Source organism: Myiozetetes cayanensis, unplaced genomic scaffold (genome assembly GCF_022539395.1).
Source record: "Myiozetetes cayanensis isolate MyiCay16 unplaced genomic scaffold, myiCay2020 scf12, whole genome shotgun sequence".
Classification (NCBI taxonomy): domain Eukaryota; kingdom Metazoa; phylum Chordata; class Aves; order Passeriformes; family Tyrannidae; genus Myiozetetes; species Myiozetetes cayanensis.
Genome location: NW_026086826.1, coordinates 14577620 through 14592851, shown reverse-complemented (window position 1 = coordinate 14592851; position 15232 = coordinate 14577620). Strand labels below are relative to the sequence as shown.

Sequence of the window (15232 nt, the reverse complement as noted above, 5' to 3'; positions counted from 1 at the left end):
AAGTCATTGAGAACTCATTCACTTCCTTCTCTTTGCAGTGTACAGATGGGTACCTCAGAATGTGATTTTACTGAATTTTTTATCCCATGCCTCCAAGTGTAGTAGTTGGAAAGCAGCATTGCAGTGACTGTATGCCAAATACCTGTTATGAATTACCTGGAAAGACAACAGAAACTGAGATTTTGAGAAGAAAAGGAAGTACTCAAGTTCACTTTAATTTTTTAGGAAGATATGTATGTTTTATGTCTTGTGAATCCTTTGAAAATCCTAACCCGTGCTTCTAAAAGTAGCAAAGATGCAGTAAAATTATTCTCTGCAAACTTTTCACATGTGTTCAGTGGAGTACTAAGTAATCCCATTCCTTGTTCTTTTTAATTTGTTTGGGGTTTTTTTAACAGGGTATTCCAGGACCACATGGTAACCCAGGTTTGCCAGGATTGCCAGGTCTCAAGGTGAGTTAATTTATCCATGTTGCCATGTAAATACATGAAATTTTTAATGGCTTTTTGGAAGGCTGAGAATTGTTTCCTATAATAGAAGTAATTGGCTTTCTTTGGTTTACAGATGGAGAGTGCTACTATAAACATATTTTAATTAAATGTAATCAATCAAATTAAATTTCACATCAAAACAGAAAAGCTGAATATTCGGTGGAAATAAAAACGCCTGAGCATGCAAAAGTTTACTTGGAAACTGCTATTCATACAAGTAGTCTGTACTTCCCAAAAGTGTTCCTGTAAATCATCTCAGCCTCTTTGATAAACTGAAATTTAAATGAGAATAAACACTTAATTGCCATAACCCTTTGGTTTGCCTTAAAAAAAAAAAAAAAAAAAGAAAGAAAAAATATAGACTGTCATTCTCCATAAATTGCTATTTTATTGTCTGTGTCCAACCTTTTATATTGAAATATTCTGATATTGCAGACATTATTACTCAGTTAATATGCTAGAATAATTTTCTGAAGATTTATGGATGTGATATTTACAATAAAAGACAAAATACTGGACTGGAAGCCCAAATAACACCTTCAAACTTGTGTAACATAGGTCCTTTAAATAGATTTGACAGATTTGTGCAGTTGCAAAATGCCTTCAACTCATATTTAGTTTGAACCATTTGATAGATATGTTAGGAAAAAAGCAGCACCATGATTTGTTTAGTACAATTCCTAATTGCAGGAATCTGACCTGTTGTGACAGGTGTTAAAATTTGCTTGAGGACATAAAAAGAATTTTAATAAAGCTTTCAGTGTCAAATGCTGTAAACCCAGGTTACTCTATTTTATGTGTGTTTTCATTCTTATATAGTTCTATAGGAACAATAAAACTTAGAGATTCATAATTAATTTTTACCATATTTATACTGGCTGTATAACAGAATATATTGCTATGATAATAATTGTAATCAACTCCTCCTAGGTTTTGTTTTATAAAGTATTTCCTCCTCCACTGGATGATAATTCTGATCAGTTCTGTAGCTCTCTCTCTGACTTTAAGAGCGGAAAGAATTGTACATGTGTGTATGTACCTATATATATTTTATTTAGTTATAAAAACATATATATTACTAGGTCCTTAGTGATCTCTTTCAGTTCTGTTAGACTATAAATTATCTTCTCAATAGAAGTATATTTTGAAGCAGTTTTCTTTAAATAAAAATTAGCTAGGTGCTCATGAAGTTCTGACTCTGAAGATCCTGTTGACCCACACTGAGTATGTAAACTGAAACAAACTTTTGTTTGATCTTAAAACATCACAAATGAGTTGTAACAATTTTCTGGCAGAAAATGAATGCAGAATTTTATTCTGTCTTTAAGATGCTGAAGGGTCCTTTACACCCTTACTTTTGAAATATGAACAACATTAACTGGTACCCTTACAGCAATAGTATCCGGGCCTGAGTGAGGGCCAGCAGTTCCAGTCAATACCTGATGTCCTCAGCATTTAATTTCTGATAAGCAGTCGAGGGATGTTTTTAAAGTAATTTAAAAGTGTCCATGAGGTTTGGCTTTATTCCTGGCTTTCTGAAAAATAGATTAGTTAAGAAAGTCTATTTTATGGATTCTGTCACTGTTTTAATCACACTGTAATGTTACATTGATTAAATAATGAAGTGCTTTTATTTTATCCTCACATCTTGACTTGTGGTGATGAATTGTTAATCTGCAACTGAAAACCATGCATAGCAGTGGCTGATTGGTATTCTCTGTGACCTGACACATTGATTTAATACAACATTTTGCCACACTTTCAGTCTTTATTTAGTATTCAAGAAGCTTAGTTTCTCAAGCAGCCTCACATGTACAGATCTGAACCACAGAAGGGAGGAGGGGGGAGCAGACCCTGGAGCTCTTCCCTGTATGTTGCTGATGAGAAAAGTCTCACTGTCAGGAAGCCTCACACGGCTACTCCTGTGCTGCCAGTGCTGCACCTGAGAGTGGTGTTGTCCCAGCAATATCCAAACAGCCAGTTTTCCCGGTGTAACTGTTTCACTGAAGGGCACCTATCGTCTTTAATCTAGCACTGCTGTGGGATGACTTTAATAGCAACATTTAGTTCCTTGGCTACATAAAACCTTTTTGAGTGAGGAGAAGTCTTGATGCTTGTGAGTAACACTGGGCCTTGTGAGTAACACTACAAACCTTGGAGTCAAGAGACGGTTGTAGCCTGATATGAATAAATCAACGAAATGTTCCCATGCCTTTTCAGTGCAGTTTTGGGGTATGAATTAGACCAAGGAATTCCTGATTTCCTCCTCAGTTAAGGTATTTTCATTTTTTGGCACATGAATGTGGTTTTGGCTTCTGGCTCAGGGAGCTCCCGATGAGACTTCTTGGTTAGCATAGAATCATAGAATTAACTGGGTTGGAAGAGACCTCCGAGATCATCAAGTCCAAGCATAGAGCTGTTCACCTGGGGCTGTCTCAAGTGTCATTCACTGGTGACTTCTGTTTTAAGGGCAGTGACTGTGACCCTGAGGGTGTGTGTTTGTGGTGGCAGAGCCCATCCCTCCTGGTTATTGGCCCATGGCAGGCCCCTGTGGCACGCTGGTCTGCAGTGACTGACACTTTGTGTGACAGTGCACTCCAGCATCAGGGAGTCCAAACAGCAGAGACCGGTGTGGCAGTGTCCATCTCCCATCTGCTGCCCAGTCTTGGATGCGGACAGTAATACCCAGCCAAGAACAATCATCTGTCTCAGCTGCTAGGCACAAATTCCTAATGGAAAAGAGGCCTTGTCTGCATTCACAGCTCTGTCCTTCCCAATGCAATGTCTGTGCTACATGGGAAGGCTGGGCCTGAGGAAACCTGGACAAGATTGTGGTCCATGCAGTAATACAACCTGTTAATTCTGCACATTCTTTGAGGAACAGCTGGTGTTCTGAAGTGATGGAGACATGGGCAGAGCAATTTGGTTGGGATGTCTGCCGTAATCCTTCTTGGAATTGCCAATAAAGCTGCTTTTCTAAAGTTTGTGACGTGAAATTTGGAAAATGTAAATCTCGTTTCAATGTGAACTTACTTACACTATTGCATTCTTTATTGCTCTTTACTGAAAAAGGTGTGATAAAAATATCTGTACTAACAAGTATATTTGATATGAACATTCTTCCTCCTCTTACTTTAACAGTTGAGAATACTTGTTTGCACATATATTACTAAAAACTCTCTTCCCTGATGGTATTAATGAGCTTAATTTCTCTGTGACAGGGTCCTAAGGGAGACCCAGGATTCTCTCCAGGACGGGCAAAACAGGGAGAAAAGGTATTATTTTCATAATTATAGAAAAAGGTTTTGTCTGTGTCCCATTCTTTTGTGAAGTCTTGTTTATTATTGAGACAAATTATGACAGCACAATGCTGATATTAATATTTGTCCTTTCACTTCAGAGCTTTTTCCTGCTAGTGCCTGCTAAGCCACTTCAGTCAAAAAAGTGGTTACTTTCTCTGCCCAAAATACTTAAGTATAAATATTCAAATATTCTATTCTTCATAGTAATTGTGAGCTTGAAAGCTTGTGATTATTTCATTTTTTGATTGCAAATGTACTGAGTATGTATGGAACTTTAGAGTTAATGTGATAACACTAAAATATAGTTGGATGTTTGCATTCTAATGTGTTAGGCTCTGCTACATATTTTAGAATATCTTGTATTTATGCTATATTTTATTAACAGCATTTTCTAGTAGGTCAATTATGGAACTATGTGCTAAGCAGAAAGCACTATAAGAATCCAGGACCACTCTCTGTAATGAAGAAAGCATTAGCAAATAACTATTCTTTAGTGCTGATATGTACATAAAATAACTTAATTTTTAATCAATACATGCTGTCAAACCCTAAAATTCACAAATATATATTGTCTATGTTAAAGGGCTGCTGAGAAGAAATTCAGAAATGCATCTGCACTAATGGGAAATGGAAGTGCAGCTTTTGTGGAAATAGCAACATTACTTTAATCTAACCAGCTTTTGCTTTTGGCAATCTAATCATAGTGTTGTTAGCTGTACGTGTCTCCCTGAAACTCAAGCTATATTCTTTGGCATGAACCCAAGCAGTCACAGAGCAGTCTAAAGCTCACCCATATATTTGTATGACTATACCTAAATACACTTGGAATGCATCTATAATCCAAAAACATGGTGTTGGTCTGCATTTTTATAGTTCACGCTATTTTGCATTCATAATTCCCCCTCTATCCCCCCAGTTTAAATTTGCTTGCCCTAATTAATGGAGTTAAATTTATTTGGATTCTAACTCACTTCCAGAATCCATTTCTTGACTCACTGAATATGAATTTGGGCACTCATCCTGAAGGAGTGAATCTCTTCACTCCTGAACAAGGAAAAAGAGCTGAAACAACCTTTCTTCCTTCCCTATCCGCAACAACCATAAAAATTTGCATCTTTTTCCATTTCCCTAACATTTTAAATGCTCTAGTTCTTATTCCCATCTACCATCATGTAGTTGTGAAGTTTAAATTACCTGCTGAGAATAGCTGTATCCCACCATAACACTTTTGCTTTTGTGCATCTTTCAAGTTGCATTTTACACAGATGAGATTTGTGCTGTGTTGTGTGCAGTGCATACCGTAATGGTGTCCTAGTTCTTAGCTGAGTACTGTTAGCATAGCAGTAATATAAACAATAATAGTTAAATATAGATATTAATTAGAGGAAAGGGTTACCTCAAGAATTGTATAGCTTCTTCACTCCCATTTATGTTGGCTAAAAGTAAATGTTGTGAGGTTATGAACTGAGACTGTTTTAGCCATGATTTGGCCATGTTGCAGGAGCACATGGTGATCACAATTGAGGAACTGTTGGCTTTTCAGTTTTCTTCCTATAAAAAATCCACTAAAAATCTATGTCTAATCAAACAACAGCAGCTACCTCTTTATAGTAAACGTCCAAGAATGCAGAGAAGATATTAAGTCCTACATGTTTATAGGCCTGTGCCATGTTCCAGTGAAGCATATTGATTCTGGATGTTTTTGTCGTACAGGGTGATCCAGGCCCCATAGGCTTTCCAGGTCCACCTGGGATCAAAGGCCAGAAGGTAAGATTCTGTTTCCATTTTCTTGTAACTTACCCTTGCCCAAGTGACCATCAGGTGGATGTCTGATGGTCAAGAGGCAATAGAATGGCTTTAGGCTTGCTGTTGGTACTGTGACTGTCTACTGTGCAAAACATTCCCCTGTAACTAAATTGAGATCATCGTAACAGGATGTTAATCACAGCTACTTTTGCTGGTGTTCTTCAATAGGCATATCAGATAAATAAATTGCAAAGCAGTACCCATGGCAGTATCAGCATTATGCTACCGAGTGTCTCCCACTGTTTCTTCTACAGAGTGCAATTTTCCTTCAGCAGAAGGAAGCTTCGGTTCTGTGAGAGAATAGTGGTATTTCCATTCCTTAGGATATTTGGGCTAAGAGTTGCTAGGTGAAATCTTAGTTGTGGAATAAACATCAGCAAATAAGATAGAATGGAACTATGAAAAAAAACCAACATTTGCTGTTGAAGGATTTTTTCAAAAACTGGAGGCAGTTTTGGAGACTGATACACCATGGAGCTGATAAGCAAGCATTGCAAAGGCTCATGTGACAGCACATGGGAGTCCATTTGTTGGCTAGACTTGCTTCATGCCCAGCAAACCTTTTAGCTGATACTTTCAAAGATAATATCTCTTGGTAGCTGATGGTTGTAGCATTAGTCATAAAACTTCACCTACTGATTTTTACAAATTAAAGAATTTTCTTGACTCTAGAATAATTGACAATATTGTGCTAGATATATTTTAATATATTTTAATAACAGTGCATAGAAAACCTAGTAAAACAGAATGGGTAACAGTAAGATGGAAAGACATGGCTTGAATAGTCCTTGCTGTTATATGTACAGACTGTCTGCCATATAAACACTTCACTCAGTCTGGGTCCCACTGTGCTGCATATGGTACAAGTCAGACATTTCAACTTGCTACGTTTTAGTTGGCAGTAAATATTTTTTCTCTCATGCAGACCAAAGTATTCTTACAACTTGCTATGTTTTTGAAATGTGCTTGAAGTCTGTATTGCTGTAATTGGAAGCTTCAAACCGCTCTCTTCCACACTGAGCTTTAAAGTCAGAGAATTAATCTTCATTAGAAATTGGAAGGTAACTAATTTTTCAAACTAGTGCATGTGAACTTTTATTCTTCTTATTTATTTCCATCATAGCTCAGAGTAAACTGCATCTAATTTATATGGATACGTTCAAGAATACAAACTCAAGCTAATAAAAATCTAAGAATTTTAAGAGGATTAGCTAAGCCACAGGGAAAGAAACCCCTGTGTGAAAACTGTCTCTTTGGAATTATATTCATGTTAGCATGGTTTATCTTCATTCCCAACCAGCACTAAGTGAGTTAGAATGAATTAAGGCCATGTTAACTCTGAATAAGAATATAGGCATACTACTCTAAAGTATGAGTTCAGAGGAGTTTTGCTCTGGCAGAAGTAAGCTGCTGTTGTGTAGAAACGTGCACACCAGTAATCAGTCTTTCATCTCACAATTTCTTGTGAGCCTTCTTTTGAGACTGTCCTTGCAAGTGTTAATCAGCTAAACTGACACACTTTGAAACTAACTTGTGATAAAGTTTTCTTTGAGTGTTTCTGTGTGTAGCAGAATTTGCTTTCCTTTTTTCCTACTACAAAAATAAGAAACTACCGAGAGTTCTCTTCTAGCAGCAGCTTCTTTAGTTGATTATTTAAGCATAGAGATGGGATAAAATTCCGTAATGGAGAAAATTCATGAAATACAGAGTTGACTGGGACTCTAAAAAACTGTCATTTTCTGAGGCACATTTTGAAAGCTAAAGAGGAGTTACTAGCTTTTTCCAAAATTGTCACCAAGGAAAATAATTTTATCTTTTAATCTGGAATATGATAATAGAATTAATGTCATGCAAAAATACTGTCGTGGTCATGCAGACGCTCATCCAAAAATTTGAAATACCTGATCTGCTGAAATCAGTTGCAGAATTTCCTCTTAGAACAGTGAATCTCAAGTCTCTACTGAGTGATGAGTATCATCATGCCGCAAGGCAGCCAGATGTTTAACATCAGCCAAGACACTCCTGCTGCTCAGTCAATGTCTTTGAGTCCAATTTTGTGATAGATTTCTATCCAGAATAAGGATTGTTTTGGTCTTTCTCTTTCAAGATGTAGCTTTTGGACTTGTGTGTTCCCAGCACCTCTTGCAAAGGAAGTGGAGGCCAGAAACTTGGCTTTTGCGTAAATCATGCAACTGTTAGAGGCTCCCTTTTAGGCCAGTTTGCCTGGGTATGTTTAGTACAGTGTGAAGACATTCAAGAGGAAAGGTCCCCTTTCAAGTGCAGATAGCAAGTTCCAGCTCTATTTTTAATTCTTTGATTTTTTTCTTTAAGAGGTAAAATATGCTTGAAATGGTCTATGCACAGGGAATAAAGTTCAACAAACAGTTTCATGATTCCAGCACCACAGGGAAGATTTCTGGGATGAGACTATTTTCCCTACCAATAAAAATTCCATAGTATAAGAGCTGAAATTTGTTCTATGTTAATTTCAAAAAAAGATGTTGTGTGTCCTGGAAGGTCTGTCTCTCTTGAGTGTGTCCTAGAATAGTCTGAGTTGTCTGTCTACTTATACCTCTCCTCTGAACTGCTTTGTTGGGAAAGGTCATTGTGACAAGGATTTGGAATGGGGAAATGCACTGTGTAGAGTCTAGTTCTTCAGTTTCAGTGGTGACAGCATCCATGTACTCATTTGTTTAAAAGAGAACAAGTCTGGAACTGTCTTAAAGCATGCTGATATATTGAAATTGTCTAAACTGCCAAGAAGATTTCTTACTCCTTTTCTCTCACTCAGCTTTCATGGGAGCTGCTGAATGGAAACCAATTCTGCAGGCAGACAAGTCTAGATATTTTTTTTTCTTGATAAAGGGAGAATAGAGTAGGAAAAGAACGTCTGTTTTGTTTATTTGACTGTATTTTTTGCATCTCTCTTTCTCTACCTGCAGGGTCTTAAGGGTTATCCAGGACTGCGAGGGCCGCGGGGAGAGCAGGTGAGTGATGAAAGCACAGTACTCTGTACTCTGCAGATGAACAGTGGATGACAGAAACTTGTATAACCCACTGTAAGTGTTCAGTATAAGCTATCAGTGTAAATTACTGACTGTTTAAGGAAATACTGGGCAGTTCTTGACCAAGAATTCAGTTTAGGGATCTGTATGGTAAGAAAATGGTCTAAATTAAATGGAAAAGACCAACTTGTTTTTCAACTCCCATACTAGCTTGGCAGATGTTGGTGTAAAATTCTTTTAAGAGGCACATTTTGAATTCTCCCATCTCTACTGATTTAATGCATTTTAAATCTCCTAGCATGTAGAAAATGCAACAGTTATTGAGTTATTTTTCTCACTTCCATGTCAGTCCAAGAAGCAACCTGAATGTAAGTTTCAAAGATATCCAGTTGCTGATGTCTTGTTAGCATTGATAAGACTTCTTATGGCAGAGTAGATAGAAGCATGGGTCTCCTTTTAGATGACTCTGAAAAGGAAATGGTTATGATAATAGATGGTAAACACCTGAAGGGAGATGAAAACTCAGGAGCACCATCTAGGAGTTTCGTGGCTTTTGTACACAGATCTTAACTGAATGAATTTTTACTACAGGATTGTAGGAACTTTTTTGTGTTGATTTATAATATAGCAATGACAGAGAGAGAACCAGTGGGGAAAAAAAAAGGGTTATCAGCATCAGGAGAAGATGGAGACAAGTTCTATATTTCTATAATTAATCCAGTGCTATATTGACCTGATTCTGCAAGAAACAAAACAAAGTGGATTTGTAAGGATACAAGGATTCTTCTTTAATGAAAAATTCAATGTGTTTGTTCCAATACAGCTAAGACTTGTGCAGTTACTTCATTATAAGGATCTGTCTCCTATAGCCCTCCTCAATTATTTTCTACAAATATCATCTATATTTTCTCTATGAAAGTAAGGGGTGCACAGTTGTATTTCACAAAATCTTAGACTCTTTTCAAAGGACATGTAACTGAAATTGGTGGAGTTACTTATTTATGATGGGTGAATTTTAGGATATTACTGTGTGTCTTGCTTAAAAAGCGTTTTTTCCATGAGCTTAAGCTGCATCGTATGACTAGATGTTGAATGACAGAAATGATAAAACAAACTTCAAACCATGACATTAAATGTGTTTTTTGTTTCTTTTCTTTTTTCTCTCTTCCTCCCACCCCCCCCGTTTTTCCACTTAGGGAATCCCAGGAATGGCTGGCAGTATTGGGGCAGTTGGTTACCCTGGCAGGCAGGTGCAGTAACTATACTAATGTCTTTGCATTTTTTTGGTGTTTCGCTTTTTTTTGTTTTTCCTTTCGTTTATTCTCTTCAGAAGTACCATATCTAATGTGATTGTTTACGTCCTGTCATTTATTTTTGAAACAACCCCTTTCTCTGGTAGTGCCTTCGAGGGAATATTGAGTCTCTTGGCTTTTAAACTTCGATGGGTTGGATGCAGTAATGCTGCTCCTTTCTAGAATACATAAATGGTATTACCAAAATACTGAATGTGTGAACACTTCATACTTGTCCATAAGCCTCATGTGGTTCTATGTGGTTTATCTTTTCTTGTATTTCAAGTTCAGAAGCAATAGGAAACTGCCTGTTCCTCCTGATTTTTCACCAGTGTGTTTACTTCATCGCTGAAACTATTTCTTCAGCTCTTTAGGGAAATCAAAGATTAAAAGATTTTTTTTCCCCCATTGAGATGGTTTAGGAGAACCAATAAAGCCAGAAAGCAACTTTTTTATAACACAAGCACTTACATAAATATTGAATCTTTTTTTTAATTTACATATAAGGTAACAGATATCTCAGTGCAGTTATAGGAATAAGACATAAAGCAGAAATGCTCGTTATTTTCCCCAGATAGATTATATAAGACAGGTTGACAGCAATTGACTTTGTGGTTTTGTATTTGCTGAAAGGGTGAATTTGACCAATACTGCAGTGTTTTATTGGATTAGGTTTGTAATGGCTATATATTTTAAAATTCCATTACAATATTATAGAGTAATGGATGATAACATTTTTGTGTAGAATGGTGTCAAATGTTTAGAGCATTTGGACTACATTTGCTATTCTGCCATTAGTAATTGGAAATGTGTCCAAATATCAAAACTCATGAAGAATCCTTTGAAATTATGTCACTGTAATGCCAGAGCACTGGGTCTGGAAAAAAATTTCCTCCCAGAAGAAATAATTTTAATGTAATGGAAGTTTCAGTCATTGTCTGTGTTTCAGCCATGCATTAATGGGAGACCTTTCTGAACACGATCCCAGGAGACTACTGGATGACACAGTCTTCAGTTCTATGAATTTCAAGAATGTGTTGCCAGTTTACTGTTAACAGATACTGTTGCAGTTCTTTCACATAGATCATATCTGCCTGTTTAAAATTAATTGCATCTCATGTCTTTTTATAATAGGGCTTAGCTGGACCACAAGGTAACCCAGGTCCTAAAGGTGTAAGAGTAAGTAAGCATTTTAAGCATTTTGGTATGCATGTCTATTTTTACCCATACAGTACCTAAGAAAGGGGATGAGGAATTTAATTTGTCTCTACCAGTTGTATGCCTGCTGAACCACTCTGCCTTTACAGAACCTACAAATGAGAGAACACAGTGTATCTTTCCAAAAGAAGTTAAGAGTTTAGTTTTTTTCCCGTGGTGAGCTGCACAGAGCAGGCTTCCATTGTTGTCCTTCTTCTCACTTGCACGCAGGCAGGAGAAGAAAGCAGCACTGGGTGTGTGAGGACTGGGAGTGAAGAGGAGTAGACATTTCCTGCCTGAAGCATTATTTCCATAATGGAAGTTGTCAAGAAGGGAGACATATCTGGCATTTGCAATCTGTAACAGCTACAGAAGTTGATAAAGGGAAACAGTCTTGTCCTATAAAAACCATGAAAGTGATCTTAAGATTTTAGAACGGTTGAATTGTAGTTTTACATATCCCAGGGACTGAAGACTCTTAATGCTCTGTGCTTTCAAGGTTTGCTTTTGTTTATTCTTGGAAGTATAATAAATTGGGTTTTTCTCTATACATGCTGGTGCATGTATAAATATTTTTTCAGGTTGACTCTCACCATCAAGCAGTAGAAACAGGTTTCTAGAAACTTGCATATTGCTGGTTGCATCTAGGGTTTGAAGGCGGCTTCTGCTAGGTGTTTTCAGACCCTCAGTTCATGTACAGGGTACTGAGCAGTGTTCTGTGTTCTCAATTATATATTAAAATAATTTAAGTAACAATTCATTATTATTTATTAATTGATAATTGATTAATATTTTATTACTAATTTATTATCAATATGCTTTTCTCTTTTTTTTTAATGTAGTTACTAAAAGTCTTTACATGCAGCTTGCTTTTTAAACATTTGCCTGCTTTTTTTGGGGTGGGGTTTTTTATGTCAGTTTTCATTACAACGATGGGAAAAATTAGTTTGTCAGGATCAAGTGCCAACAGATATTGGACCCTCAGGGGTTGTTTCTTTTATGTTTCAGCAGTTTATTTTTGTTCAGATTCTTAAGCATTTTGTCTTGTTCTCCCTTCAACCAAGACATTTAGTGATCCCAGTCACTTCCTGAAAAGTTACTGCTGCTCTGTTTACACAAAGCTAAAAATGGCCAATGCATGAGTAATTTTAGGAAAAAACACCTGTCATGTCTTAAGGCTAAGTCCTGTATATGAGTTCTAAAAACAATTCCCAGTAAAAATGATGACACAGCCCTCTTGAGCCATATTACTGTGCCATGGAGGTGTATAGCAGCATGATATTAAGTGTCTTTAGAGCTTTATGTTTTAAACATTCCTGTAATCAAACTGTGCTCTGCTTCTCAGCTGTTTTAAGAAACAGTAGAAAGTAGAAGTACCCTTGTTTTCCTTCCTAATTCTCATTAGGCTGGATGACAAGAAGGGCACTGTCTTTCATAATTAACAAAGAAAATAGAAATTACAATTGGAGGACTGGAGAGAGTTATGAAAGCAAGGAATTCTTTTTTAGTAACTAATAATATTTTTATTCCAGTCTCAGGTTGAAGATGGTAGTGCAGGACCCATCTCTCCATACAACTGTGAAATGGTGGCAGAGAAATGTCACCACTGAACTTTAAGACATTCTGCTTATATTAAGATAAACTCTTGACTTTCAAGAGCTCTTACATATAGCAGTGATCACACAGTGTTGTTAAAGATAAGAACATCTTTTGTGATGTATTTCATGAATAAGATTAACTTACGAAAAAATTTTCTAATTCCATCTGTTCTAATAAACAAGGTGTCTGATGCAACCTTGTCTTCTTGGACCACTTTCTTAGGACTTCTCGATTAACTGATTCTGTACCCTTATAGCAGGAAATTGGTTTTGCTGTTAGTTGGGCAGTAAATCCTAGTCACATTTAAATTGCTAGAGCTTCACTGGTACTTTAAAATCAGTCTGAATTGAACCCCTTTATCGTGAACCCATAGCTGGCCAATACTGAGGGACAAGCAGTGCTGGTGAAAAGCATTGTTCTTTTGTTTTTAGGGTTTCATTGGACCTCCAGGTGTGGCAGGACAACCAGGACCTGAAGGAGAAAGGGTAGGCTTAATGGAACATTAATGAAATGCTGATGTTTGTGTGGTAATGCAATATACTTTAGAATGAGGGGAAAATGTACAATGTATTCATTTAAGTACTTTTTGCTAAAAGCAAAACTGATGTGAAGAAAATCAGATAAATAGGTCATATATAATTAGTCTAAGCACTGAAATGCATTAGTGCTAAAGATAAATGGGGAGCAGCTGTAAATTATTATCTTAATTTACTCCACAGCTGCAAGGATTAGGGTTATTTTTTTTCCTACTAACAAGGCCCTTAATGAATATTTTTCATTGAAGCAATTTCATTCAGTTGGTAATTAATATTTGTCTCTTCTTAGATGATCTTTGAAGTAGAACAAGCCATGGAAGTCTCTCACTCTGTGCTTGAGCTTTTTCTTATTTCTCTTGAGCACAAAACTGCCTGGCCATGTACTTGGATCCAAGCAGGATATGGCCCTTTTTCACAGTTGTTCTGATATGGCCACAGTAAACAAAGCAAAGTTTGTGTTTCTGCTGTAGGACGTCTCTGCAATTCTTTGCTCAAATATTTTTTTTAATTAATTTTTTATTTTTATTTAGTGGTAGTGCTTCTGACACTGTATTTTTCCAATCAAATAATCAAATACAGGCTGAATTACTCGAATTTAAGTACTGAAGAAAAGAAAACTTACTTTTGATGGGTTATTTCTTTCTCAGGGCATACCAGGCTTACGTGGGAAAAGAGGTCCTAAAGGGAGACAGGTAAAGCTTTTAATACTTGTTATAATTCCTGCTGCCAATGTGAATCCACCTGTAATTAACTCTGTAACTTTAATCACTGAAAAAGGTTAGGGTTTTTTTGGCCATAGATGACTTCCTATTGTTTTCAGCTAGTACATAAATAAATTCTGTAAAATCTATATTAGCACAAGGTGCACATATGATGCAAGCTTTGTTGATCTGATTTTGGTGTTGGTTTGGATGAAGATCTTGTAATGTGTGATGTTTCTGAATTACGGTAAATTAAAGCTGTCCTCTACTTAACATAAATTTCTACAGCTGAGAATAAACACAAATCTGCCAAGGATACATTATCAAGGTTTCCATATTTCCTGCGGTATATCTGCAATGACAAATGATTTGTTTTCTGGTGCAACCATATTATCTTAGGTCTTTGAAGCTATCCAGGAGTTTCTAATTTTAACTTTCTTGTGGTTTGAGATTGAAAACCACGATAGTGTTCTGCAGTTGTGCAGTCAGTCGCACTCAGCAGTTCAGATGACTTTCAGCTAGCATGTTGAACAAGCTTGTTCAGCAGTAGTAGTGTGATTATCACCGTTTGGCCCTTGCTGTATGCTAAGAAAGTTGTGGAGGGCTCTGTTTAATTTTTTTGTTTTCTGTGTGATCCAACACCAGCCAAAATAGTCACTAGCCCACAAGAGTTGCTTTGATGTAAAGAAAGGCAAGCGAAGTGCCCTTAGGTTGATAGACTACTTTCTGCAGCTGCTATCAAATAGTTGAGATATAAAATCAAAGGAGGAATCTGGTTTTTAATTATTCAACCAGAAGGACAGGGTGTTCCTGTGCTTGTTGACCATATTGTCATTTGCTTATAACTTGAATTGAATGCTTTGTGCATCTGCGTGTTGGGCAAGAAGGGCTCTTCGCCACTAATACCTTGCAGTAGTTGTCAGTGTCTCGTGCTGATGAGTCACATGCAGTATTTAAGAAGGAGGAGAACCAATGTGGAAATCAAAGGCTTATGCTGAGTGTGGAATAGGAAGAAGAGGTGACAGCAGAGTACACTGAAAATGTGTTTTGCATTATACTGTCCTTCCCCGTGGCAGGTTTCACTGACTGCCAGTACAGTTGTTCCAATCTGCAGCAGTTAGTTGGTGCTGTGCATGCTGTGGCAAGCAGTTATTTTTAATTTATCGGAGCACAGTGACAGGCTATGTTCTGATAAGGACTTTTATTTATATAAATCAATTCAGAGAAGATGCACATAGCTGACAGAGCACCAAAAGCCCCTCTGCACAATGTCTGTGATCACCTTCATTCAAAACTGATTTCT

General features: G+C 36.9%; 1 protein-coding gene across 1 annotated transcript in view; it reads left to right on the top strand.

Annotated features, from left to right (window-relative positions):
* Positions 1 to 15232, top strand: part of COL24A1 (collagen type XXIV alpha 1 chain) — a 127455-nt gene that overhangs the window by 23603 nt on the left and 88620 nt on the right. The window contains exons 5-12 of the mRNA XM_050307085.1: positions 399 to 452; positions 3713 to 3766; positions 5507 to 5560; positions 8542 to 8586; positions 9801 to 9854; positions 11031 to 11075; positions 13124 to 13177; positions 13876 to 13920. Coding sequence (XP_050163042.1) covers positions 399 to 452; positions 3713 to 3766; positions 5507 to 5560; positions 8542 to 8586; positions 9801 to 9854; positions 11031 to 11075; positions 13124 to 13177; positions 13876 to 13920 — 405 coding nt within the window. The remainder of the gene's footprint in view (positions 1 to 398; positions 453 to 3712; positions 3767 to 5506; positions 5561 to 8541; positions 8587 to 9800; positions 9855 to 11030; positions 11076 to 13123; positions 13178 to 13875; positions 13921 to 15232) is intronic.